The sequence below is a fragment of the Gorilla gorilla genome, chromosome 11, assembly GCF_029281585.2.
Source record: "Gorilla gorilla gorilla isolate KB3781 chromosome 11, NHGRI_mGorGor1-v2.1_pri, whole genome shotgun sequence".
Lineage (NCBI taxonomy): Eukaryota > Metazoa > Chordata > Mammalia > Primates > Hominidae > Gorilla > Gorilla gorilla.
Genome location: NC_073235.2, coordinates 43,411,495 through 43,436,940, shown reverse-complemented (window position 1 = coordinate 43,436,940; position 25,446 = coordinate 43,411,495). Strand labels below are relative to the sequence as shown.

General features: G+C 33.9%; 1 protein-coding gene across 2 annotated transcripts in view; it reads left to right on the top strand.

Moving 5' to 3' along the window:
• LRP1B (LDL receptor related protein 1B) overlaps positions 1-25,446 on the top strand; it is a 1,892,531-nt gene that overhangs the window by 1,229,932 nt on the left and 637,153 nt on the right. For both annotated transcript variants that reach the window (XM_031008804.3, XM_055380092.2), the window contains exons 24-25: positions 8,616-8,813; positions 10,928-11,132. In XM_031008804.3, coding sequence (XP_030864664.2) covers positions 8,616-8,813; positions 10,928-11,132 — 403 coding nt within the window. The remainder of the gene's footprint in view (positions 1-8,615; positions 8,814-10,927; positions 11,133-25,446) is intronic.

Genomic DNA, 25,446 nt, shown 5'->3' with positions numbered 1-25,446 from the left:
TAATTTTTTTTTTTGAGGCAGAGTCTCATTCTGGCACCCAGGCTGGAGTGCAGTGGCACGATTTTGTCTCACTACAACCTCTGCCTCCCAGGTTCAAGTGATTCTTGTGCTTCAGCCTCCTGAGTAGCTTACAGGCATGCGCCACCATGCCCAGCTAATTTTTGTATTTTTGTAGAGATGAGGTTTCACCATGTTGGCCAGGCTGTTCTCAAACTCCTGACCTCAGGTGATCCTCCAGTCTCGGCTTCCCAAAGTGCTGGGATTACAGGTGTAAGCGTCCATGCCCGGCCTATCATTTTTCTTACTATCTAATTCTACTTCCCCAGATAGCATCAGGTCACCTCAAGATTAGTTGGCTAAATGTACCCTTTCTCTTCTCCCTCAATTATCTGTAATTCTGTCAATAGCTGCAGTATTTTTTTTTTTGGTCTTCAGGGCTCACAGCCTCAACTTATCTTTGATTTTTTCAGTTCCTTGCTGCCTTCTCTCTCCATGTCTTAATTTTTTTTCTTCACAGTGTTTCTTGGATTCAGATCTCTTTCTACAATTAAGCAGCATCTGCACCACAGCACAGGCCAAGAGATACATATGCTCTAATGATGATGGCAGTCTTCTCTCTAGCAAATTTGTTTTTATCTTCTTGTTTCTCCAGTTTTTGAGGAGGAGGATACTGAAACCGGAAAAAAACATAGTATTTTTACTGACAGAGGGAGGAAAATCCAGATCCAGGAAGATGAAAATTAATAGAAAGGGGTCAAGATAAAAAATAAAGTGATAAGCAGATTTGCTGCCTTGGGGAGTAGTGAGTGATAAAGGTGAAGCCATCAGGGGAGTGAAGCTATGGGGGACTTAAAATCCAGTCATCCATTCTTTTATTTCTCTTTAAAAAATGACACATTTACATATCAGTTTCCATCCAGATTTTAAAAGTATCTATTTTCTATGAAATTAACCTCAAACCTTTCTGTCTGCTATTGAGAGCCTTCTTCATTTTTGCTCATTTTCCCTCTCCACCCTGATGTTTCATCATCATCCACTGTGGGTTTCGACTTTAGACACATTATTGCTATTTTCATCATGAGTAATGATAGTATATGCACGACTACGAATGTGTAAAGCACTTTCACATATGTCGCTTCATTTAGTCATCTTCTTCACATATTCCATTCACTATCATCTATGACTTAATAACAATATCTCTCACATTCTCCCTGGAAATTTGAATCCTTTACACTCTTCAAAACTCCCTTATCTACAACGAATTTCTTCAAGTTAATTATTATAATGTTATTAATAGCTACCATTTACCCAACACCTAAAATACGATCATGTATTTATTACTCCCAAGAAACCAGATAAATAGTCTTAAAACTCTGATTTTATACCTACAGAAATGAAGACCCAGAAAGGTTACTTGATTTGCTCAGGGTAAGAGGTTGTGGCTAAGAGATGTTAGGGCAAAGGTTTTGAACTTTATTCTTCCTGACCTCAAAGCGGGAGCATTTACATAATACTGCAAAGACCCAGGCAGTTTATCTGTGCTGTGAGCCCACACATTCCTATGATGCCTTTGAATAGTCAACATTTTCATGACCTTACTTTTGTTACTTGCATCCACTTTCATAAAAGTTGAGATTGAATCAAAATATTTTATATCCCTTATGAAACATATGAACATTTTGCAGCAAATGATTATTGAATGTAAGAGCTTTCTCTGTTTTAAGTAGTTGGACCCTTTCTCTTTTCTTCAATTACTCTCATATTTATGATCTCTCTTCCTCTCTTTCTCCTTATCTTTTGAAGATCAGGCAGGAAGTGTTGAGTTGATTACACTCCTCACTTCCTGGCACAGCATTATAATTGGATCTATGTAAGATTTTTTATTTTCCTCATGCCCTCCCTTGGTCTCTCTTTCTTTCTTTACTTTTATTTCAAAAGCCTACCCCTCTTCCTTTCCTCTGTCTCTAGAGGAAGTCATTTCAATGTAGTTCATATATTCTCTTATAAAAATCTATGTTTTTTTGCATACATTTTTAATTATGTAATTGGTATTATACATATTACAGTCTGTCATTTACCTTTTTTAGTCAGCACTGTCTTTATGAACTGTGCACCTACTCTGTTACTTCTAATCACTAGGTAGTGTCGTAGAGCATGCACACATCTTTTATGCTTTTCCATTCTACCATATGAATACACTCAAGTTGCCCCTAACTTTCTGTACAAATGATAATTCCATAGACATACGTTTACCTGCATTCTTATAGATGTGGATAAAAATTCCTTTAGGACCAATAACAATCATGGAATGTACTTCTACTTACAATGACTAAGTAGAACCAGTTCCTCTTCAGAGTGGTTGCACTGTCTACATCTATACCAACAGTTCACTAAGTTCCCGCATCCTTCGCAGCTCTCAAAATTATCCACTCTGTCATTTTCTCCCTAATATGTAGGAGTAACATGATATATCATTGCTTTTGTTTGCATTTGTTTTATTTCTCATGAGTTTGAGCACCTCTCCATATACTCACTAGCCTTAATTTCCTTTGCTCATTCTCCTATTAAGATTACTGCCTTTTCTTATTAATTTGTAGAAATCAACACTATGTTTTAAACTTCAGACATTTCAGATACTGCCTCCGTTCAGTCACCCATCTATGAACTTCATCCACGGTGACCTCTGTTGAACAAGTCCTGTTTGTCTGCTTCTGTCACTTACTCCTTTGTTTGATTCATTTCTTTGCATATTTCTTCTTCCTCCCATAATCATTTTCATCATATTTAGGGTCTTCTAGGCTTGTTATTCATTCATTGATTTTTATAATTATTTATTCATTTATGCAATCAAAAATATTTCTTAAACACAATCTAGTAAAAGACACTGGACTATATCCTAGAAATGCAGGTTTTGTTGTTGTTCCGCCTCTCACCTGAGTGAGTGCTCTTCTCTCTCACTCTGCCTCTCACACACACACACCCCAAAGGAGGATTCTTACAACTTGTTAATGAAAAGAATTGGTGAGTTAAGCAAATCACGAACTTGACATACAAAGCAGATATATTTTAAAAATCCAGAAATACTTGGGAAAGTGATTACTAAGAGAGAAACAAAAAATTGGTTCTTAAAAAAATGTCAGAGACAGCTGATGACATCATCATGTATATGTACAAGTTTGAACAATACTTGAAAGTTCATCCTGGCCTTCATTCTATTGATTCTATTCCCTCTGCCTACCTGTATATTATACTTCAGAAATATTTAACCATCATTCATTCCCAATATGCCTATAGCTGGAGAAATGGAGGGAAGCAAGTCATGACATATATTGGGCCAGATAAATAATATACCATTTACCACTTCATAAGTTGCTACTGTGTAAAATAAATGTATCTGATGATAGGACAGAAAAGTTCAAATAAATTCCTAAATGTAAGAACAGAAAATACAGTAAAAACTCTGAAGTAGCAGGAGAGAAAACATTGTAACAGTAATATCACTTTTTGTTTGATTATATCATATATATGGTAAAGAATCAGGGGATTTCACATAGAATTGCTAGTTGTATGGTTGTAATAGCAATTTACCCTGAAAGGATCTGAAGAAGGACTCTTTTTTCTTAGACAACTCATCTGCTGCTTTCATAGTCTGTCTGATAAAAATCATTCTGCAAATCTGTAGTGGGACTAAAAGCAAAGCAAAGAAGATAATTGTACATAGAAGATAACAGTCTTCTGAGTGTTTTCTAAAAGCTTCTTGTAAAGCACTAGATTTATAAAAATGAAATTGATCACTTATAAAAAGTATAAATTGTAACCTCCTTTATTTTGTACATATCTCATCTGTTATAATATGCTAAAGGAGAAAGATTTCAGGCCACTTCTCTATTAAGAGGATAATATGCTGGTTTGAGCTGTTAAATTCAGTTGTTTATGAGACAGAAGCTAGTATACTGGAAGAATTGTTAGAAAACAGTAAAAATGGATGGCTACTTCACATATTATTCATATTCATTCTAAATTGAGTTGCCACAAAAGAAGTTAATATAGCTATGTCAAGGTTAAAACAAACTAGAAAATTCTTCATTTATTTTATCTCCAAATACTTTTTTACAAGGTTTCATTTAATTAAAGTAAAAACCATTGTAAGACGGGATTTTAAAATTCTGTCTTCATGATTTCCCACTGGTTTATGAAATAACACATTGGACTATTCATTACAACTTTATTTTCTCAAAGGGGAAATAATAATCTAATAAGTCAACATAGATCTTTAGAGGCACTTGAAGAAGATATCTAGATTAAGAGTTCAAATAGAAAATCATTTGAAAATTTACACTTTGATTTTTGATCTTTGGTAAACTAGTTTATTTTGTTTGTTTATTTTATTTCAGTCAAGAATAATTCAGTAAATATTTATCAAACAAATGTTTTCTCAACATAAAATGACTATAAAGAATACAAGAACGTGAAAAGATTGTGAGCAGTTTTAATAAGATAGTCAATGTAAAGGTCATTGTTCAAAGAAAACATGTGCTTTTAATTACTTTTCATTTTATAAACTCAAACATGTTTGGAAATAGTGGGAATAATGTATTCAACAGCCAATATTTTTAAATATTTAGAATAAGTCATTCACAATTTAAATGATTTTCTGAAAGTAATAAAACATTAGATAACTTTGAAGCCCTCTGTGTATGCGTTTCTCCATCTCCAGAGACAGCCCCTTTTGAGAGCCTGGTGTATCTGTTCTATCCTTACAGTTTGTGTTTTTAAGCAACATTTAACACTGGGCTTTTATAGGTACACAAGTTATATACATTATGTACCCATCTGGAACTAGGTTTTTTTTTTTAACTAATAAACATGATTTTGAGATTTAACTGCTCTATAACATTCTACTCTATAAAAATATTTCAGTTTGTCATTCCTCTGTTTGTGGACTTTAAGGTTCTTTCTAGGAGTTTGCTATATCAAACTATGTTGTAGTAAATGGCCTTATGATGTCTACATATGAAAATGTACACAAGTTGAACTACAAGTGTATGCTCATCTTCATTTACACGTGTTCAAGTCTATTATAGCCAAATATGTCTCCAAAATAGTTGTAGAAATACAAACTACCATTGACTCTATGAAAGTGCCTTATTCTCCAAATCATTGCTAACACTAGCTACCGTCATGGGTCAAATTGCTTCTCCTTCACTTACTAGCTGTGTGACTTTGGCATGGTGGTTATATAATTTCTCTGTACCTCTATTTCTTCCTGTGTAAAATGGGGGTAACAGCATCACCTACTTCATAAGGATTTGTGAGGACTGTGTAAATTGGGATTTATAAATGTTTAAGAATGGCTGGGCCAAGTGGCTTACGTCTGTAATCCCAGCACTTTAGGAGGCCAAGGCAGGTGAATCACTTGAGGCCAGGAGTTCAAGACCATCCTGGCCAACATGGAGAAACCCTGTCTCTACTAAAAATACAAAAATTAACTGGGTATGGTAGCACATGCCTGTAATCACAGCTATTCAGGTGGCTGAGGCATGAGAATTTCTTAAGGCTGGGAGGCAGAGGTTTCAATGAGTCAAGATCATGCCACTGTACTCCAGCCTGGGCAACAGAGTGAGACTCTGTCTCAAAAAGAAAAGTTTAAGAATAAGTACAGTATATAGGAAGCACTCCGTGTGTGATGTTTTGATAATTCTTGGACTTCCAATTATGCCCCATAAAATGGGTGTGGTCTTGCTGTTTTGATTGGTGTAAACTTTTCTTAATATTCTCAATTACTATGTGACTTCACTATGGACTAGTAACAAAGTCTGTGGACTGGCAGCAGTCTATGTAGATAACTTGAGTACCACTTTGTTAAATTACTTTTAGTCTTGTAGGTTTTACTTTTTTTCACATTAGATCGGAAGGTATAATTTTACTATTAAATCAATGTTTGTAATGCTTATATATCATTTCAGGTTTTTTTTGTTTTTTTTTTTTGAGACAGACTCACTTTATTGCACAGGCTGGAGTGCAGTAGCATGATCTAGGCTCACTGCAACCTCTGCCTCCCAGGTTCAAGTGATTCTCCTGCCTCAGCCTCCTGAGTAGCTGGGATTACAGGCACATGCCACCATGTCTGGATAATTTTGTATTTTTAGTAGAGACGGGGTTTCACCATGTTGGCCAGGTTGGTCTCGAACTCCTGACCTCAGGTGATCCACGAGCCTTGGCTTCCCAAAGTGCTGGGATTACAGGCACGAGCCACCGCACCTGTCCTTCTATTTCTTTTTAAGTCAATTTTGCTAACAGATTTCTCTAAGAATTGACTTATTTTACATATTTTCAAGTGTATTATTAAAATGCATATCTTACTCATCTGTTTTTTATTTTCTATATTTTCTATTTTTACTCTTCTTGTTGTTAATTTATATATGTATGTATATTTATATGTATAAGTATATATATATATATAAAATCAAGTCTGCCATAGGTCGTCTATCTATATTTTGTTATTCTTTTAAACAAATGGCTTTGGGTTTGCTAGTAATATCTTTTGTTGTATTTTATCAATTTCTGTAGTTATATTTGTTATTATTTTCAAATTTGATTTAATTCATTTTTATTTTCTGAATTCTTTGAGTTGAAATATTATTTCATTAATTTTTCTAATAATAATTTCTCTATTCATCTAACTCAAATGCACAGAAAAGAAACAGAACTAAATTGTTGGCATTCTTTGTTTTCTTTATGTAGATAGAAAATTTTTCAGATCTGAGGAGGGTTATAGGAATGACTCTAAATGAGTAAAAAATTAATGATATATGGAACCTGGACTGTTAACAGTGAGCTAAAGGTAGTATTTGTACAGTTTTATGCCCTTTACAAGTTTTTACAGTCATTACCACATTTTTTAAATAACAGATGTATTGAGATATAATTTACATACCATAAGATTCACTCTTTTAAAGTGCACAATTCAGTTTAACTATTACAACTATTTAATTTTGAACACTTTAATCACCCCAAAACAAACCCCATGCCCATTTGCAATCACTTCTTGTTAATACCTACCCTCGGCCCTAGAAACCACTGATCTATTTTCTACCACTAAAGATTTGCCTATTCTGGACATTTCATATAAATGTGATCATGCAATATGTGTTTTATGACTAGCTTCTTTCACTTGGTGTAATGTTTTCATTTGTTTTAGCATACACCAGTAATTCTTTTCTTTGTATTGATGAATAATATATCTATCATGTGGCTAGACAACATTTTTTTATTCATCAGTTGATGGGCATATGAATTATATCCATTTTTGGTTATTATGAATAATGCTGCCATGAATATGTACCAGTTTTTGTGTGAACATGCATTTTTAATTATCTGGGGTGTTCAACTAGAACTGGAATTTTTGCTGCTCTTACATTTAAGTCTATAATACAGTTTGAGTTAGTTTTTGTCTATGGTATGAAAAAAGTTTGAATATGAGTGGAGGAAAAATCATCTTTCCAAGAAATAATGCTCTGGGAGAACTAGATTTTCACATGCAATTGAATGATATCTGAACCTATCTCATACCATATGCAAAAATTAATTCAAATTGTATCAAAGACCTAACATAAGAGCTAATCCAAAATTAGGTAATTTTTGTTTTAAACAACTGTGCATCCAACACAAACATTTTCTTTATTTTAAAAATGCTAAATCCTGGATATTAAATTTTAAGAGTATTTGTTTTATTGGGAGCTATTTGGAACTATTCTGTACATGTTTTTGATATATTGTTTCAGTTAGCTCTTGTCACAATAATGTCATACAGCAAAAACAATACTGTGCAATAAATAACTGCAATATCTAAGTGATCACAACAATATACATCAGTATGTCTCACAGTAATTAGTTTAGGGTTGATACGTTTTTGAAATAACATAATTTTAGTAACTTTCAGATACTGAAACATTCTTTTAGGCACAAAAAATAATACTAAAAGAAACTTTAATCTCATATCCGTTTTCAAAGCTTGTTTCCTTTCTCCCTACCCAGACCTGTTTCAGGCTAAAAAACACCAAGTGAGGAATGATATAGTTATGATTTTTTTGGACTCTGCAGGAAGCCGCCATCTTATCTCTTAATGGAAGCACTCCCTAACTATAAGTCCAACAACTTCTTCACAGATCTCTTTTTCTTTGTTGTTGGACAGTTCTCCTCTATGGATCTGTTAGTATGGGATAGTTAGTTAAGAGTGTAGCAAAGTTAGTTTTAGCCAGATCTTAGCAATTTCTATGGTGACTTTTCTGAGCTTTAAGTTGTCAGCTGAAATTCTAAAAAAACCCAGAAAATCCTCCATTTTGTCTTTGTATGGCAATAATTCTTCTATTCTTTAATCAGTATCAGGTATATGTAAATCCAAGGAATAAAAACTCCCTAATACCTATTCTAATGAATACACATAAACCTAAGTTTTGCAAGTTTCTGTTAAATTTTGGATTAAAAGAAATTGCTGTTTTAAGACAGAGAATTATGTAATAAATTATACTTTTAAATAATATATTTTGATCCCAAGCGTTTCATTACCAGAGTTTACATTTTCATAAGCCTATTAAAAATAAATTTAATTTCAGATCCTTTTGAAGCATTCATCATCTTTTCTATTCGTCATGAGATCAGAAGGATTGATCTTCACAAAAGAGACTATAGTCTACTTGTTCCTGGATTGAGAAACACAATAGCACTTGATTTTCACTTCAATCAAAGTTTACTTTATTGGACAGATGTTGTAGAAGACAGAATATACCGGGGAAAGCTTTCTGAAAGTGGAGGTACATATATTATAATTTTTCTTAATGTTTAGATTACTTTTTTAAGTGAAAATTCAAAGAACACGTTATAACTAGAAGAAATTTTGATTATTCTTTGACCTTTGGTCCTTTATCCCCTCCCTCATATATGTAAAATCAGGGATGTTGAGCATCTGTGTGAGCACCTGTTGGGGGCAGGAAGTGGTGACGCTCGTGCTGTTCACAACATTTGCAACTGTGGACTTTTCCATGGACTGATGGCAAAGAAATGCATTTACAAGAAAAAAAAAAAAGACTGGTTGTTACATACCATTAGTCACATTTTTAGGAGTTACAATAACTTTTTTTTTTTTTAATTTTGCTACCATCTTTCAACATAATTCAAAAAAATGAAGAAAGTATTACAAAGATGACTAATATGAGCTAAATATTTTTGCCATAATTTGACTTATCTCTTTTGGCTAAACTAACCCTTTCTTAAGTAGAAAGTCTTCGATATAAATAGCCAGGTGTGGTGGCTCACACCTATAATCCCAGCACATTGGGAGGCCGAGGCAGGCAGATCACGTGAGGTCAGGAGATCCAGACCAGGCTGGCCCATATGATGAAACCCCATCTCTACTATAAATACAAAAAATAGCTGGACGTGGTGGTGCATGCCTGTATTCCCAGCTGCTCGGGAGGCTGAGGTAGGAGAATTGCGTGAACCTGGGAGGCGGAGGTTGCAGTGAGCCTAGATCATGTCATTGTACTCCAGCCTGGGTAACAGAATGACACTTTATCTCAAAAAAAAAAAAAGAAAAAAAAGGAAGTCGTTGACATAAATATATATTTCTTTTGAAATGTTGCACCCATGTACCATTCCAAGGACAAGGTATCTCTGTCAAATTGTTAATTCCATTGTAAATCACCTTTGCAATTTTGAAAAATGGTCATATTTAAGCACATAATATAATTATGTTATGTAAACTTATATCCTATGTCATATACTGATTTAAAATGATGGATTTAGATTCATAAGATTAATTGGTTAGCTACTTCATAAAACACATTGTTAATATGTCTAACAAAAAGCACTGCTGTGGTAGCAATGTTACAAACTACAATGATTTATCATATCAGAAAAGGTATTTGAAAATGAAAGTTTTGGCTGGCCAGCACAGTGGCTCATGCTTGTAACCCCAGCACTTTGGGAGGCTGAGACAGACAGATGCTTAAGTCCATGAGTTTGAGACCAGCCTGGACAACATGGCAAAACCCCATCTCTACCAAAAATACAAAGAATTAGCTGGGTGTGGTTGTGTGAACCTGTAGTCCTTGCTACTCAGGAGGCTGAAGTAGGAGAGTCATCTGAGCCCTGGAAGTTGAGGCTGCAATGAGCCATGATCACACCATTGCATTCCAGCCTGGGCAACAGAAGTGAGACCCTGTCTCAAAACATAGAAAAAAGATTTTTTTAAAAATTGTGAAAGAAATTCAATAGTGGATAAATAAGAATATTGGTAGGCATCACCAAAATGCTTATTTTTATTCAGACCTTTTTCTCTTATTTACATTTTTGTTACATCTTGCAAGTCTTAGGGTCCCAGGTGGGGAAGAGGGTCATCTGGGGTTGATCTTTGTTAAGGTTAAATATAGTAGTAGCTATTATCTGTTATCCTTCTAAAAAGAGAAAAAGAGTGAGTGCTGATTAACCAGAATGCATCTTAGCTCTGGTGGGCTTTTTCTTTTGATTTTATTCTACTCTTGAAGATCAACATTTGAGTTAAGTTGCACTGATTTTAACCAGAATATCATTATTGTTTCCAAAATCCTTTACTCTGTATAAAAAAGTCAGGAACAAGAAATAACTTTTTTTTGCAACCTCAACGTTGCTATTAGCCTCAGAGCTGCTTAAAAACTTTATTCCACTGATACTAAAAGGATTTACTAGATTAAAGATTTCCGGCAAGGAAGATCGGTAATGCTAAATTTGAGACTGCTTGGTTTTACCTGTGCTAGGTAGCACTTTTGCAATCTCTCAAAGTTGAAATCACATTGAAATAATTTGTACTGCTGATCACAGGTAGGCCTTTTCCTTTGTGCTTAACACAATCCTTGAATGGGTGCACATGTTGGTTTTCCTTCTTTTGTAGGTGTCAGTGCCATTGAAGTGGTTGTGGAGCATGGCCTGGCTACTCCAGAAGGCCTGACAGTCGACTGGATAGCAGGAAACATATACTGGATAGACAGCAATCTGGACCAAATCGAAGTGGCCAAACTAGATGGCTCCCTAAGAACTACACTAATAGCAGGAGCCATGGAACACCCCAGGGCCATTGCTTTGGACCCAAGATATGGGTAAAGAAGTTTGCCTTTTATAGATTGAGTTTGGCATAAAAAATAGTCTTTCAATTTAACATTGAATTTAATTATCTCATCAATTATGAGTCAAAGTGGTTATTTTGTGCCCATGTATGTGTGCGTGGGGTGGGGGGAGGTGGGGGTAGGTATATGAGTTGTACATACAGCAACTAGTTTATTACCACAAGTTTGGTTATAGGATTGCTTACATAGGTACTTTTAGAGGCTCAAAATGTCTTTTTTTTTTTTTTTCTGCATGTGGGCATTAGGCTCTATTGGAAGCTATTGCAACTCTTTTTCAAAACAGTAATTTAATGAATTTCTCTTTGCCCTGCCAAAGAGATGTTGTAATTGTTTCTAATGGTTGGAAACTACAGGGCCAGTCTTTGTTCTAAATAGTCACAGATGTTAGCCACTTCACCCTTTATTTATTTTTTATGTTCTTGGAGTCAGTTTAAAAGAAAATTTAAATAAGCCTGAAGGAGTCCAGTGGTGAGATATTGACTATTAGGAGGTTTGAAAGACAAAGCATATGATTCTGGAAAACAAGGTTCAGTGTTGAGTAACTCAGGTTACTGCCCTCTTCCCTTTTGTGTTCCGTTGTGAAGGAGCAGAAGAGAGGCACTGGATTTCCAGCCAGAACATATGGGTTCCCGTTCCTGCCCAGTCACTTATACTCTGGGTGTATCAAGTGTATCTTTTTCCCTTAGATTTCAGGTTTCTATTCTATGAATTGGGGATAATAACATCTTCCTCCTTCAGTTGTTTTTAAGGAGATGATATACATGGGAGATAATATGCAACTGATAGGTGAGAATGCTTTGTTATTCCTGTCGATTATGACCTTTGTAATTGTTTTGTAAATCAAAGGTCATTGTCAAGCCTAAAGGCTAGCAGAAAGGAATTCTTTAGGAGGTTTGTACCTTTAGGTAATATCAAGTCCAGGGAGCACCAATGAGTGCTTCAATGAGAGAGGAGCCCCAATGAGCAGGGAGTGAGCCAAAAGGGAGTTCAACGAGATAAAGAAGAGAGAAAAGCCAGGCGATGTCTAAGTCGGCCTCCTGGCCACACCTTCTGACTTTTACTCTTGTCTATGCCTAAGACTCAGAAGTCAATAGATTGGGAAGTATGTTTGTGTCTCTCTTCCTCAATTTTGACTCAGAAATGAAAGGGGCAGAAACCATTTATCTAGAGCAAGGATTCCAAATTGGCCACCCTCATTTATGTGTTTGCTTTATTTTCCACAGTGTTTTAAATTTACTTGAATTAGTTGTCAAAATTTAAAATATTGAGAGATTTTACATAAGACCCTGGATTTCTGCCTTCTTTCGTAAAATAGGGAGATTTGGTAACAATGAGCTGAGTAGTAGCTGTTTCTCTTAGCCTGGAAGTATATTCTCTAGTTTATGTAGTCTACATTTTACCTATTCCACCCATTACTTCCTGTAATAACAATTGATCAGGAAAAAGCCTGCTATGTTTAATAAGACATGCCTTTATTTTTCAATATTTTATTCTTGAAGTAGATTGCTGATACTGACCCTACACTTCCCACAAAGTTGCTAGCTCATTATCAGCTAGGGCCTTATCTCCAGTACCAACAACTACTGATGTAAGGTTTTTACCTATCAGACCTAAGTTGTGTCAGCATGGGAAACTTTCTGAATAAATGAAAAGTAATATTTTGGAACAGATTGTAGTCCTAGCATGTATACCAACATGAGAAGAAAAACGTGAATAATTCCAAAATTATAAATGACACAGAAAACAAACAAAAAACCAGGTGTATGAAAGTTTAAAAATGGTCTCTCCAAACAAGATAGATTTTGCAGTTGATGCTTCATTTTCCACTGATATTGTATTGACAATGCTAGGATCAACTTATTTATCTCAGTTTTGTAAATATCCAACCTGAGAGTAAAGAAAGAAAACAAAAACACAAAGGACATACAATCTACAAATACTATTTAAGTGAAAATACCAAATACGATTTCAGTGTGAAATATCCTCGAAGAGTTGAAAGTTAATACAGAAAGCTAGCCTGAAAGTAGGGGAAAGTTAAAAATGCTTCTGGGGGAGTTGATACCTTCCATCACTAATTGCTGCTATGAAACAGTGAGGCTAATTAAGATAATTACATTGATAATAAAATAATACTTTTTTTAAAATAGGGTAACAAAATAATGCTTATACAATCATTTCTAGAATAAATGACCAGAGTTTGGATAACAGTACTAATTCATTAAACTCTAAGTGTTAACTGGAAGGTTGACAGATTTTTGTGTCATGATTTGATAGGCTTTTATTGTTAAAAGTTATTTTATAGAGGTTAATATGATTAAGATATGAAGTTTATATAAACATCATAAAGCACATTTTAAAATGTACATTTTTAGATTTAATAATGTAATGTGAATATTAAAATATTTTCAAGTTTATTGGCTATTTTGATAAAAAGTTCTGAGGTTAGTTTAATATATTGGACCTTTCACAAGGTAGGCTTAAAACATAGCAACAATAAGCAGACACACACACACACACACACACACACACACACACACACACACACTTACAGCAAAGCCAAGCCAAGCACAAGAAAAGCAACATTGAAATATAATTTTATTTAAACTCAGCTTACTATCTTAGTGCTATGTACAATATAAACATAAGATTTTCCCCAATTTCTCAAACTATTAATAAAATATATAAGGAAGCTGAGAATCAGCATTGATATGAGCTTCAAAGTAATTTAAACTTCTTTTGAAATTTTTAATTTTAGATAAAATTCACTAATTATTGAGAAATATGATTTGTATAAATACTGTTATATTTTCAACTAAATCTTAAGCTTTTTGGTGGCAAGGGAAGTTGTTTTCAGTCTGTAAAATCCTTCTAAGCCTCTTTGAATATATACTTGTGCTAAGTAAATGTTAAACAAATGAATGCATGCATAGAAATGGAATTTGTTTATATGTAACTTATAGGAACTCAAAGATATATTCAAAATGTGAAGTATACAGTAAAGGACAGATAGCTAATGGGAAAACTATGAACTTTGTTTACAATAACAAATGAAAAGAAAGGTTTGCAACTAGCCATTTTTCTCCCTTAACACAGCTGAGAAAACAAACAGGCCCTAACACTAGCCCCACAAAACACATTTACTTCATGTGAGGTTTCTACAGCAATCAAGGTCTTTGTGACCTTTTTTTTTTTTACAGATGCCAATGTGAAGTGTTTTTAATTGATGACTTTGCTTCCCCAGCATAAAATCCACCAACATTCACTTTGGGTTATAAAACATATCTGTCATCATGCCATATTCCTTCAGTATTCTGGATTTTGACCTGATCTCCCAGGTGACAAACTATTCCAAGATGGTAAATTGAGAGTCTTAGGGAGGAGCTATTTTTCTTTCATTCCATTTTAAGGTAATACACTTATTGCTAAGGTGAACTGAAAGAGACCATGAATCCCGCTTTAAACATTAAGCTTATTATTAGAGAGTAACAAGCACCAGGGTGTGCAGAAGCTACAAGGTACTCACTTCAGTTCTTGAACTTTCATTGCCTTTATTTTTACGCTACTGCATGGCATCTTCCTGCTCTATTGCTAAAGCTAGTATTTAGTTTTCCTTTGTCATAATAACTGAACCAAAAATTCAGCTTTTAACCAGAACTGAATTTAGTTAAACTAAATTTTTAACTGTCATAAAAATTTCGTTGGTGAAAGCAGAAATAGTAATTGTGAAGATTAGTGAGACATCTAAATAATATTTTAATCCTATCTAGGAATATTCTTAAATGGAACTAATAAAGGTTTTGTTGGTTTTAGAAGAACTGAATATTATAGATAAGTAACCTCTTTTTTTTTTTTTTAACCAGGATCATTTATTTTTACCTTCTGCTGCTTGATCTGATAGATGATAACGGCCTTTTTATGCCGATAATGCTACAAGTTGTTCATGTCTTTTGACCCAGTTTAATCCAGACACTTACTAATCCATGAATGGAGGAACTGCAGCATCTGTAGACTGTAGTTTCTTTTTTTAAAAGTTATTGTGACTGAACATTTCCGTACATCCTATAAGGAGAGATATTAAGTCTTTGTATACTTGAGGATATAATGCAATTATTGAAATGCTAATGCATTTTAACCATCTAAAGAGAAAGTAATAGGGAAAAAATGATTCTGTTAAAATAGCACATTATCAAGTATGTGAAGCAGTACCTAGAATTTTATGAAACGATGATCATTGAAATCAGCTCTTAAGATTGTTTCGAACTATGTTATGGCAAGGTTAAGAACACTTCTAGGGTGACTAATTCTATAACATGTTATTTATAAAAAGTGTTGGAATTTCTCACTTAAATCGACAAAATTTTAGTCTCACAGTGATCACTATAGAAGTATACTAACACTGCTAGGTTTAATGAAGAAATGAAGGGATCACTTATTTTAGTGAATCAAAGTGTCCCAAGCCATATTTTTCCCCCACTAGAAAAACGTTTCAGAGTTCACAGTGCCTATTTCTAGTAAATATAAATATAGAAAATACAGAATTACAGTGTCACTGATGGATAGTTGGACTCTCCACAACTATTCAAAGTATAACTGGATAGAAAGTTACAAGGTAGACACCAATTTCCCAATTGTTATACAGGCAAAAGATGATGCATCAGAAGTCTTTGTGTTATCATTGCAGAGTGGGAAGTACAGCCTTATCTACATCTATTGGTGGCTTATCCACAAATACTCAGAGACTGCCTATAACTTCCAAATTCATAGTTTGTTTTCAGGGATTATTTTTTCTTTTCTTTTTTTTTTTTTTTTTTTGAAACAGAGTTTTGCTCTGTCACCCAGGCTGCAGTACAGTAGCATGATCTCAGCTCACTGCAAACTCTGCCTCCCAGGTTCAAGCGATTCTGTAGTTGGGATTACAGATGCGTGCCACCACGCCCAGCCAGTGTTTCTATTTTTAGTAGAGACAGGGTTTCACCATGTTGGCCAGGCTGGTCTCAAACTCCTGACCTCACATGATCCATCTGCCTCAGCCTCCCAAAATGCTAGGATTACAAGCATGAGCCACCACACCTGGCCTCTTATTTTTTTAAGCTTGCAAATCTCTCTACTGGCCCTTGTTTGTGGAGATAACACTACAAATTAGATTGATGCTATCTTTGTGTTCTTTCTATTTAAATATTTTTGTTTTTAATGCTAAGTTTAAAAGTAGCTGACAAACAACAACCTGTTGTCTATGAAAGATCTGTGCACTCAAAATTAAATTGAAGTGAGATTTAATTTATTTCATATTCATTATTTTTAAGAAAGGCATTTTACTATTTAAATAGCCTATCAGCTTTATATTAACCTTTGTTCCATTTTCTATTTAACTGGCAACATATTGTATTATTTTGTGATTAATTTTGTTTATAAATAATTTCATGCTAATATTTTCAGATAATTAATATTTTTATACAAAACAATCTTATCTTTAAACATAATTTTTTTTGGAAAATAGGCCCCAATATTGAAATTTTATAAATCTCCTCTGGTACATTTTTAAAAATTTGTACCTATTTATTTGAGTTATTTACACTTTTAAACTTTTATTACAGAAGTATTAAAGTACACAAACTAGTAGGGATTGTGTAATAAACTCTCTTGTACCCATTATCTAGCTTAAACAATTATCAGTACATTGTCCTCTGGTGTATGAATGTTCATTTTTATCCTTTCCCAATGGTCTTATTCACATATTTCATTATCGAACAATAAACAATTTGGATATTGTTTTTCTGAATATGCTTCCACAACCATAGCTGTGAAAGCCTTGAAACTAAAATTAAGCCATATACATATAACTAAAGCTGTCTGTGAACCCCATAAACCTGAGACAGGTCTCAGTTAATCTAGAAAGTTTATTTGGCCAAACTTGAGGATATGTGCCCATGACACAGCCTCAGGAGGTCCTGATGACATGTGCCAAAGGTGGTCGGAACACAGTTTGATTTTATACATTTGAGTGAGACATGAGACATCAATCCACATATGTAAGATGAACATTGATTCAGTCCAGAAAGGTGGGACAACTCAAAGCAAAGGTGGGAAGATGTGAAATGGAGTGAGGGGGCCTCCAGGTCAAGGTAGATAAGACACAAATGGTTGCCTGCTTTTGAGTTTCTGATTAGCCTCTGTAAAGAAGGCAAATGCATTGATCTCAGTGAGCAGAGGGGTGACTTTGAATTGATGGGAGGCAGGTTGGCCCTAAGCAGTTCCCAGCTTGAATTTTCCCTTTAGCTTAGTGATTTGGGGGCTGCAAGATTTATTTTTCTTTCACATTTCCCCCCTTTTCTTTTTAAAATCTTTCAGAGAAAGCATTTTAGAAGAACATGAGTCTCTGGTTTCAGGTTTTATCTGATCTCTTATGGCTATGATGTTTTATTCCTAGGTGGCTAAGTCTTGATTTATTAGGAAAGCTCATTTTTAGCAGGTTGTGAAGTCTCATGTCCTGTGACAAGAAAATAGGGGGAAGAAGGGAGAGAAACAACAACAAACAAAAGAACAATCCTGGAAAATCAGTATAGACCACATTACTCTGAAGTCCATACATCAGTAGGCAGGTTCGAAAGTCGTTTATATATGTGGCTTTAAATAGGTTGCTGTTATATTCTTCTGAAGTTTAAGTTGTCTATCTTCAGTTCAGAGGGCTTTACAAAAGCACAGCTTAGTTTTTGATGACTCCAAATTAGAAAAAAATGGAGAAAAATGAAGAAAAAGGAAAAAAAATGAAAGCATTATTTTGCCCACTTGTAGCCAAGAAAAAATAGAATTTGGTCCAAACGGTAGAAAACAATAAAAAAAGAAAAACATTAGGCAAGATTAGAATCTAACAACAGGTGTACTATAGTTTTTGAAACATAATTATTCTTTCTCCAGTTTCCCATTTTCACTAAAGACAAATCCTCGTAGGACTGATTTGCTTTATTATACTTGGCCTGATTATCTGTATACAGTGCAGCAAGAAAAAAAATATTTTTCACATAGGCTTTTAAATTGGCTTTGATGGAATTTTGTTCCATAGAAGGAATCTCAGATAAGACTGTTTTAAAGTTGAGCCCAGCCATGGATTTGTACTATCAAATACCTATGAGTTGGGTGGATTCCTTTTCTCTTGAGGTTCCAAGATAAACTTAGAGCTCCTGGGCCTGTTATAAAAATGATGTTCTTTACTTAACCCAGGTCAGGAACCCTGTACAGGGATGGTATAGACAAGGTATGAGGCCAGTTTTTGCAAGGGGCTTTTATTGACTTCATAAGTCAAGTCTGATTCCTTAGAGGAAAGCACACCACTCCAGTCAAAGCCTTGGTAAAATAACCAGTTTCTCTAATTTTGTCCTATTACAGATGAAAACAAATTTTTATTGCACTTATGCAAATAACTGTATTGCCATAAGCTAACAATACTCACAAATAGTTTCAGAATTCTATAGAAATCAGGTAGAGAGAAACAAACATGCTCCAAATTGTGTTCATAGGAGTATATACCAAGTTGTTAAAAGCTGTCAATAGCTCAAAGCAAAGTTTCTCTGACTCTGAAAAGAAAAAAAGGATTAGCAATGTTTCAAGCAAAAAGTCAAAAGGATTACTTCAATTTTCTATTAGTTCAGTCCATGCAGTTAATTTCTGTTCTGCTTGATAGTCATAAACATTTCAGCTCTCCATGAGTTCTGAAAGTTTTTCCTCTATTCTGATATCGCAACCTCCAAAGTTACCAGAAAACTGGATTCAAGAGCATCTGTTAGAGTTTTATAGCTGATTATAAAACCACCTTCTAAAGAGAACCAAAACAAAATAACTGTCCGTGGAAGACAAAAATTTTAAGGCAGTCATAGTCAAAGACACCATTGACAAGGAAATTTGTTACCTCTGTGGCACACAATAATTTAATATAACAATTATAATGATTACTGATAATGTACACAAAGTCATATTAGAATTATAGGAGTTTCCCATAATTTTTGAACAGATATCAATAACATATACAAATACAGCCCAAAGAAAACTGAACACCATTTCACAATTGACAATGCTTCCTGTATGATTTTTATAACAAATAAGCCAAATTATGTCATTTTTGGACTTTAGGGAAACTAACACCTTAAAGAATTAATTAGGTCAGAAAAGACATAATTTCTAATTTGATTTTTAAAAGTGTCAAATACCAAAACACATATTAAAACACTTGATAATTGCAGGTCTTTGAAAATTAGTCATTCATTTGACCAAAGTGATAACTCAAGGATTTCAAAAAAGAGGTGAAAGCCTTCATTATTTGATAGAGGAGACTTAATTTTAAAAACAATAAGCCCAAATAAAAGCAGGAAGCCAATTAAATTTGTTTTTCAAAATCTTATAAGAAATCTATAAAATTTTAATCTTGACCATAAGATATAACTTCCATAAGCCTTTTAAAACCTTGATTAAGCAGTCAACTAATGCTTCAAGAAAACCCTGTTAATCTGACACAAGGGCCCATATACTGGTCTTGCATTAGTATGCCTTTGATTTTAATGATTAATTTATAGAGAAACTGGACTTACTTTATCTCTCAAAATCTGCCTTTGCAATATCACAGGCCCACCTCTTCTGTGATAGTTCCTGGGCTTTGAGGAGTTGAATAGTTTTAATTTCTGGCCCTGGGTTTCAGGAATGCAGTTTATTTTTGTTGTCATCTTCTACCAGGACTAAATATGAGGCTTTAATTGCTGTCAGCATTTAAGATTTAGCAGGAATTGGTGTCCTTTTTTTTTTTTATTGAGACGGAGTTTTGCTTTTGTTGCACAGGGTGTAGGGCAATGGCACGATCTCAGCTCACTGCAACTTCTGCTCCTGGGTTCAAGCAATTCTCCCACCTCAGCCTCCTGAGTAGCTGGGATTACAGGTGCCTGCCACCACGCCCAGCTAAATTTTTTTATTTTTAGTAGAGATGAGATTTCACCATGTTGGTCAGGCTGGCCTTGAACTTCTGACCTCAGTTGATCCATCCACCTCAGCCTCCCAAAGTGCTGGGATTACGGGCATGAGCCACCACGCCCAGCCAGTTGTCCTTTTTAGATCCAGGAGTCCAAGCCCTGTAATTTAATGTCACAAGTACTTTAAAAGCACATACAGAAAGATAAACGGATGTAGTAACCTTAATTTAAAAAAAAAAGAAAAATTAATCTTAGTTTTTTTCCTAAGCAAACCAAAACTTAATGACATAGGAGTTGTTTTGATAAACCATAAAAGTCTGTTAGACTGGTTACCAAGGGCAAAAGAAAAGACCTTCTGCACTGCACAGAATATTATTTTGGAAGAAAACATTTCCTTTAGACCTTTAAGAAAACATTGTTACCATCAGGCCACAACAAACAAAAGTTAATGAAAAAAACTTATATGAGCTGAAAATGAGTTGAAGGAGAGCATTACTATCTTGCTCCCTTTAAAAGGGGAGAGAAAATCGAAAACAGTGAGATGCAATACATTTGAACTCTTTGTTAAAAAAAAAAAATCTGTTACGATTTACTAAGAATAAATCAATCCCTTAAGAAAATGTCATTGTTCTAACCAATTATTTATTGTGTGTTTTTTAATATCAAGCCCCAATCTATAGAAAGACCATTATAGTTTCTCTTTAATTATAGACAGCTTGATCATATAAAAGTTGTTTTTTTAAAAATAAATTCTTATTTTGACTTACACAGATCATTCATTTCATGCTTGGACTTTCTGGTTTGTTCTGAACATCTGTGTTTCTTAAACAACCAGTCATTTTGTTCTAGGACTAAATCCACTACACAAGACTCTTTCTCATATAAAAATTATTTCTCTTTAAGCTTTCTTACCAGAAAAAAACCTCCTTATTTTTATAACTTTCTTTACATTTCTCTTATTTCCCCATTCCTTTTATCTTTTTTATACATAACCTTTAAATAAGCTTTGAATTAGACAAAAATTTTTCACCTGTTTAAAAAGGACATACTTTTTTGAAAGAATGTTTTCCTACCAATATACTTTTATTGAAAAATACCTAAATAATGAAATACATATTATTTAATATAACTTTAGGATCTAAATTATGATAAGTTTGTTTACAAGTATTTATCCCATTACATTTACCTAATTATTTTATTTTAATCATTTACCTGCATTATTTATAAAAACTGTGCTAGTCATCATTTAAAATTATGGAACTACCATTGCAAAATTATAAGTGAGACAGTGAAAGATATCTGAACTAACTGACTCCATCTTGTTTCTAACCTCCAAGCTGTCCTTGTTCATTTCTGGGTGTAGACCAAACTAACTTTGTATTTGTATTACTTAGTTTATAGTTTATAGTTTATAGTTTAGCTTTGAAACAAAGACAATTACATTCCCTTCCCAAAACAAACCTTACTGTCTGTGGACTAGACTGACTAAAGCCGCAAGATTAGAAGTTATGGTAATCTTACTAAATTTAAGATGTAGCTGTTTTTATTAAAATAATATTAATGTCTTATTTATTAAAGATCATGCAAGCAAAGATCATTCTGTCTTGGGCTGGGTTTATAGTTTTGTAACCCCTATGGCAAATTTTGACACCTTATAATATTCGGCAGGGATAAGTAAGAAATTGCTTGATTAATAAATGCAAACAAAAATGTATTCTGGCAATTCTTAACACATTTCTAAAGTCTTAACTACTTTACCAAAAATCTTAAAGCTAGCTTATTTATTAAAGATTTTACTTGTTATGTAAACTGGAAAAAATATTTGACTAGTCTTTTTTTCCTGATAAAGTATTTGATTCAAGTACTTTTATTTTCTTAAACCAATTAATTAGAGCTCTTGTATATATTTTTAGTAGTGAAACATTGTGTACATGCACATAAATACATAAACATATTACACTTGCTGATAGAAATATATCTTATAGATTCATAAAGACCTTTTTTTTTTTCCTTGTCTTAGACTTTCAGATTCTTGATAACTTGTTTCACAACCCTAGGCAGTTGTCAGCTAAATAGCCTTAATTTTTCATATTAAAGGAAACAACTAAGGTGAAAATCAAATAGCAAAATTTACATCATAAGGTACAGAGAGAAAAAGTCTGGTGGTGCTAGAGGGAGATTAAAGATGGATGCCAAATCAAACATAAAATTAAACAAATCTATCATAGGGTTATATAAGGAGACCACATTTATTTAGATAGAGACTATCTATCTTTAACTGGATCTTTGAACTCTGGGTAGAGACCACACTGAATCCTGGGTCTCCAAAAGGGGAAAATTATTAAGAGGTTAAACCATGTGATGTGCTTACAGTTCATTACAAAAATAAATAAATAAAGACATTTCTAAGTGTCTAAACTACACTATTCCTTACAAAACCAAGAGTAGCCTCTGTTGCAATAGCTACTTTAGTAAAAAAAAAAAAAAAAAATCAGGTGACACAATACAAAAGCAAGCAGCTTAAGAGCTGAGATGAACTTGTCTGTTCACACTCTTGGGATTCTTTAAGGAAAAGCAGACGGTTTTCCCCGAAAGGGAGCCTGGTGCCTTCTCTGTTTTCTTTAAGGAACTCCAGGCTATTATAAACTATTTTAGGCCCCTCATGCAGCAGAGGGTGAAAGAGAAGGGAAAGACAGCAGAAGTAAATAAAGAAAACAGAATTCAGTAAACTGAGAATAAAAAAACTTTTGCTCAAAAAAAAAAAAAAAAAGACAAGGTCCTAGGAGAGAAAAAAAAAAAACATGAAGGACTTTTAAATACAAACACACACACACACACACAAATAGACACACATACACACACACACATACAAACACACACACATCTTGGATGTTAGCTTTTAATTAAGCTGGCTTCTAACCATTGAGCTCCTTAAAAAATCTTTTAAAATGTCATTACCATATTTCAGCTAGGATAAATTGCTGCTATTTCAGAAGTACCAAGTATCAAACAAGAAAATGCTTGATATAGGAACCAAACCTAGGCTGTCATGGTGGAAAAAAAAGAAGGCAGAACCTTAGCTATCAAACTGCAGCATGGGGTGACAGCCATTGCTCTTTCAGTTTGGCCTGGCTGGCAAAATGTTGGCTTTGTTATGTAAATAAAGCCCCTATAGTAGTCAAAATCAAAAATCTCCAAAATTTATTTTCCTTTCACATCTCCATGAAACTGAAATTATTTTAAAAAATAACTAATAGAAACCAATTGTTTGAAAGAAATTCTATGAGATGAATCTACTCCTATGATCTCTTGCCCTGAATCATATTCTCATGGCTTTGATTCACGTTTGCTTCATAAAACTAATCTACTTTCACATAGACACTGTTGTAGCATTTAAACATAGATATTAGTATTTTCTCTATCCCTTTTTCTCTCCCTTTCTCTGTTTCCTTAACAGTTAGCAAGACTGTGAAAATTTTCCTTTAAAAAATATTTATTCTCTATCAATATGTGTGTGAGCATGCATGTACAAACACGAATCTTTTCTCTGTGCTAATCATTCTGTGTGCTAAATTGTTTACATCCATTATCTCACCTAATGTTCCCAACAAATGTGTACTATAATAGTTTTTATTTTCAGATGAGAAAATGGGGTTTGAGATTAAGTATGCAGAAGTAATTGAGAAATTCCAACTTTGATCCAAGTTTGTTTTACACAAAAGCACACACACTACCACTATTTAATATTGACACAGTTATCTAATAACACTTACCAAATGTCAGTGTTTTAATTTATATAGGAAGTTCCACTCTCATCTTTCTTCCCTTTTTGCCATACTCTTTTAGCATATGTAATTACTATGTTTATAAATATAATGTTTTGAACTGTCCTCTAATCATTTCATATTTGTAATTTCTGTTTTCTGTAACAGACTATATTCTTTTCAAAAATAGAAGTCATGGTGAATATATCATTTCACATTTCCTTAAACAGACATAAATTTTTTTTAAAAGGAAGATGGATTAATTGAATTTTAAATTTTGTTGTAAAGGATTGTTTCATTTTACAAGGTAATTTAGCAAATTGCTATTTTCAAGGATTATACAGAATAATAGAAGTCAAAAATAATAAAACTATATATAATTAAATGAAGAGAAAATTGATTTTTTTACCATTTCATAATTTCACCATTTATCAACAAAATATTGTCAGACGTGATAGAAAAATGTACTGCAACATTACTTTCTCTTTTTGATTGCTACTGTAAGAGCAAAGGGAATTTTTCACTCCCTCTCTGAAGGTTCAAGTGTCCTGAAATAAACTGGCAACAAATTAGCAGAAGAAAAGGCATACAGGATTATTAACGTGCAAGTGTACATGGGAGCCATATAAAATAAAGAATCAGAGGGCCAGATGGTTGAGTCTTATATACCCTCTTCACATGGGAGAGGGAAATGGGGAATGTAAGGCATTTTGAGGAGTGGTAAATAATTTTCAGGGGAATTGAATGACCTCAAACAATAGACAATGTCCTGGGCCAATGTTCCTCTGACCTCTGAGTGGGGTGGCTATAATTTCCAGAAAGGTGAAGGGAAGAACCTCACAGTCATTGTCTTATTGTCTTATACAAATAAAGCCTCTCAGAAAATCTCTCAGAGCTTCCTTCAGAACAATAGATGAAAAATCTGTCTGGGTGTGGCGATGAGTCTTTTTTTGTCTTTGTTGTTTAATCATTCCTGGTTATTTAATGAGATTCCAAGGGAGGGGTTTTCAGACAGTTGCATTTCTTTTGAAAGAAGTTTTCTTCAGTCAAATAAGGGTACTTCCAGAAAGAGAGCCCCTCCCTTGTGTTTGGGGCAAAGAAGAGAGAAACAAGAGAAGGTTAGAATGTTCTTGAAAGGCAGCTTCCATGAACTTGCAATTTCCTTTAATTCAAAAAAGTGCTTAGCATGCCAAAGTACCATACTTTGGCATATTATTCTCTGAGCCCCAACATTGTCTACACCCATCAGCACTAAATTTTAAGCTCCTGAAATTTGTTCCTTTTCCATTTTTCCCTTTCACTTAATGGAACCCCTATACACACTATCCTTCCCTCAATCTGAGATTGCTGAAACAAGAAACTGACGGTTTCCTGAGATTCTGTTTTTTATCTCATTTTTTACACCCAGTCCATCAGCTAGTCCTGACAATTCTACCTTCAAATTATATTTTCAATCAATTCACTTCTCTCCTTTATTGCCACCACCATACTCTAGACCACTATCATCTTTTCTGGTCTTTTATATAACCACTTAACATGCTCATACTCTTGCCTCACTATTATCTATTCTCT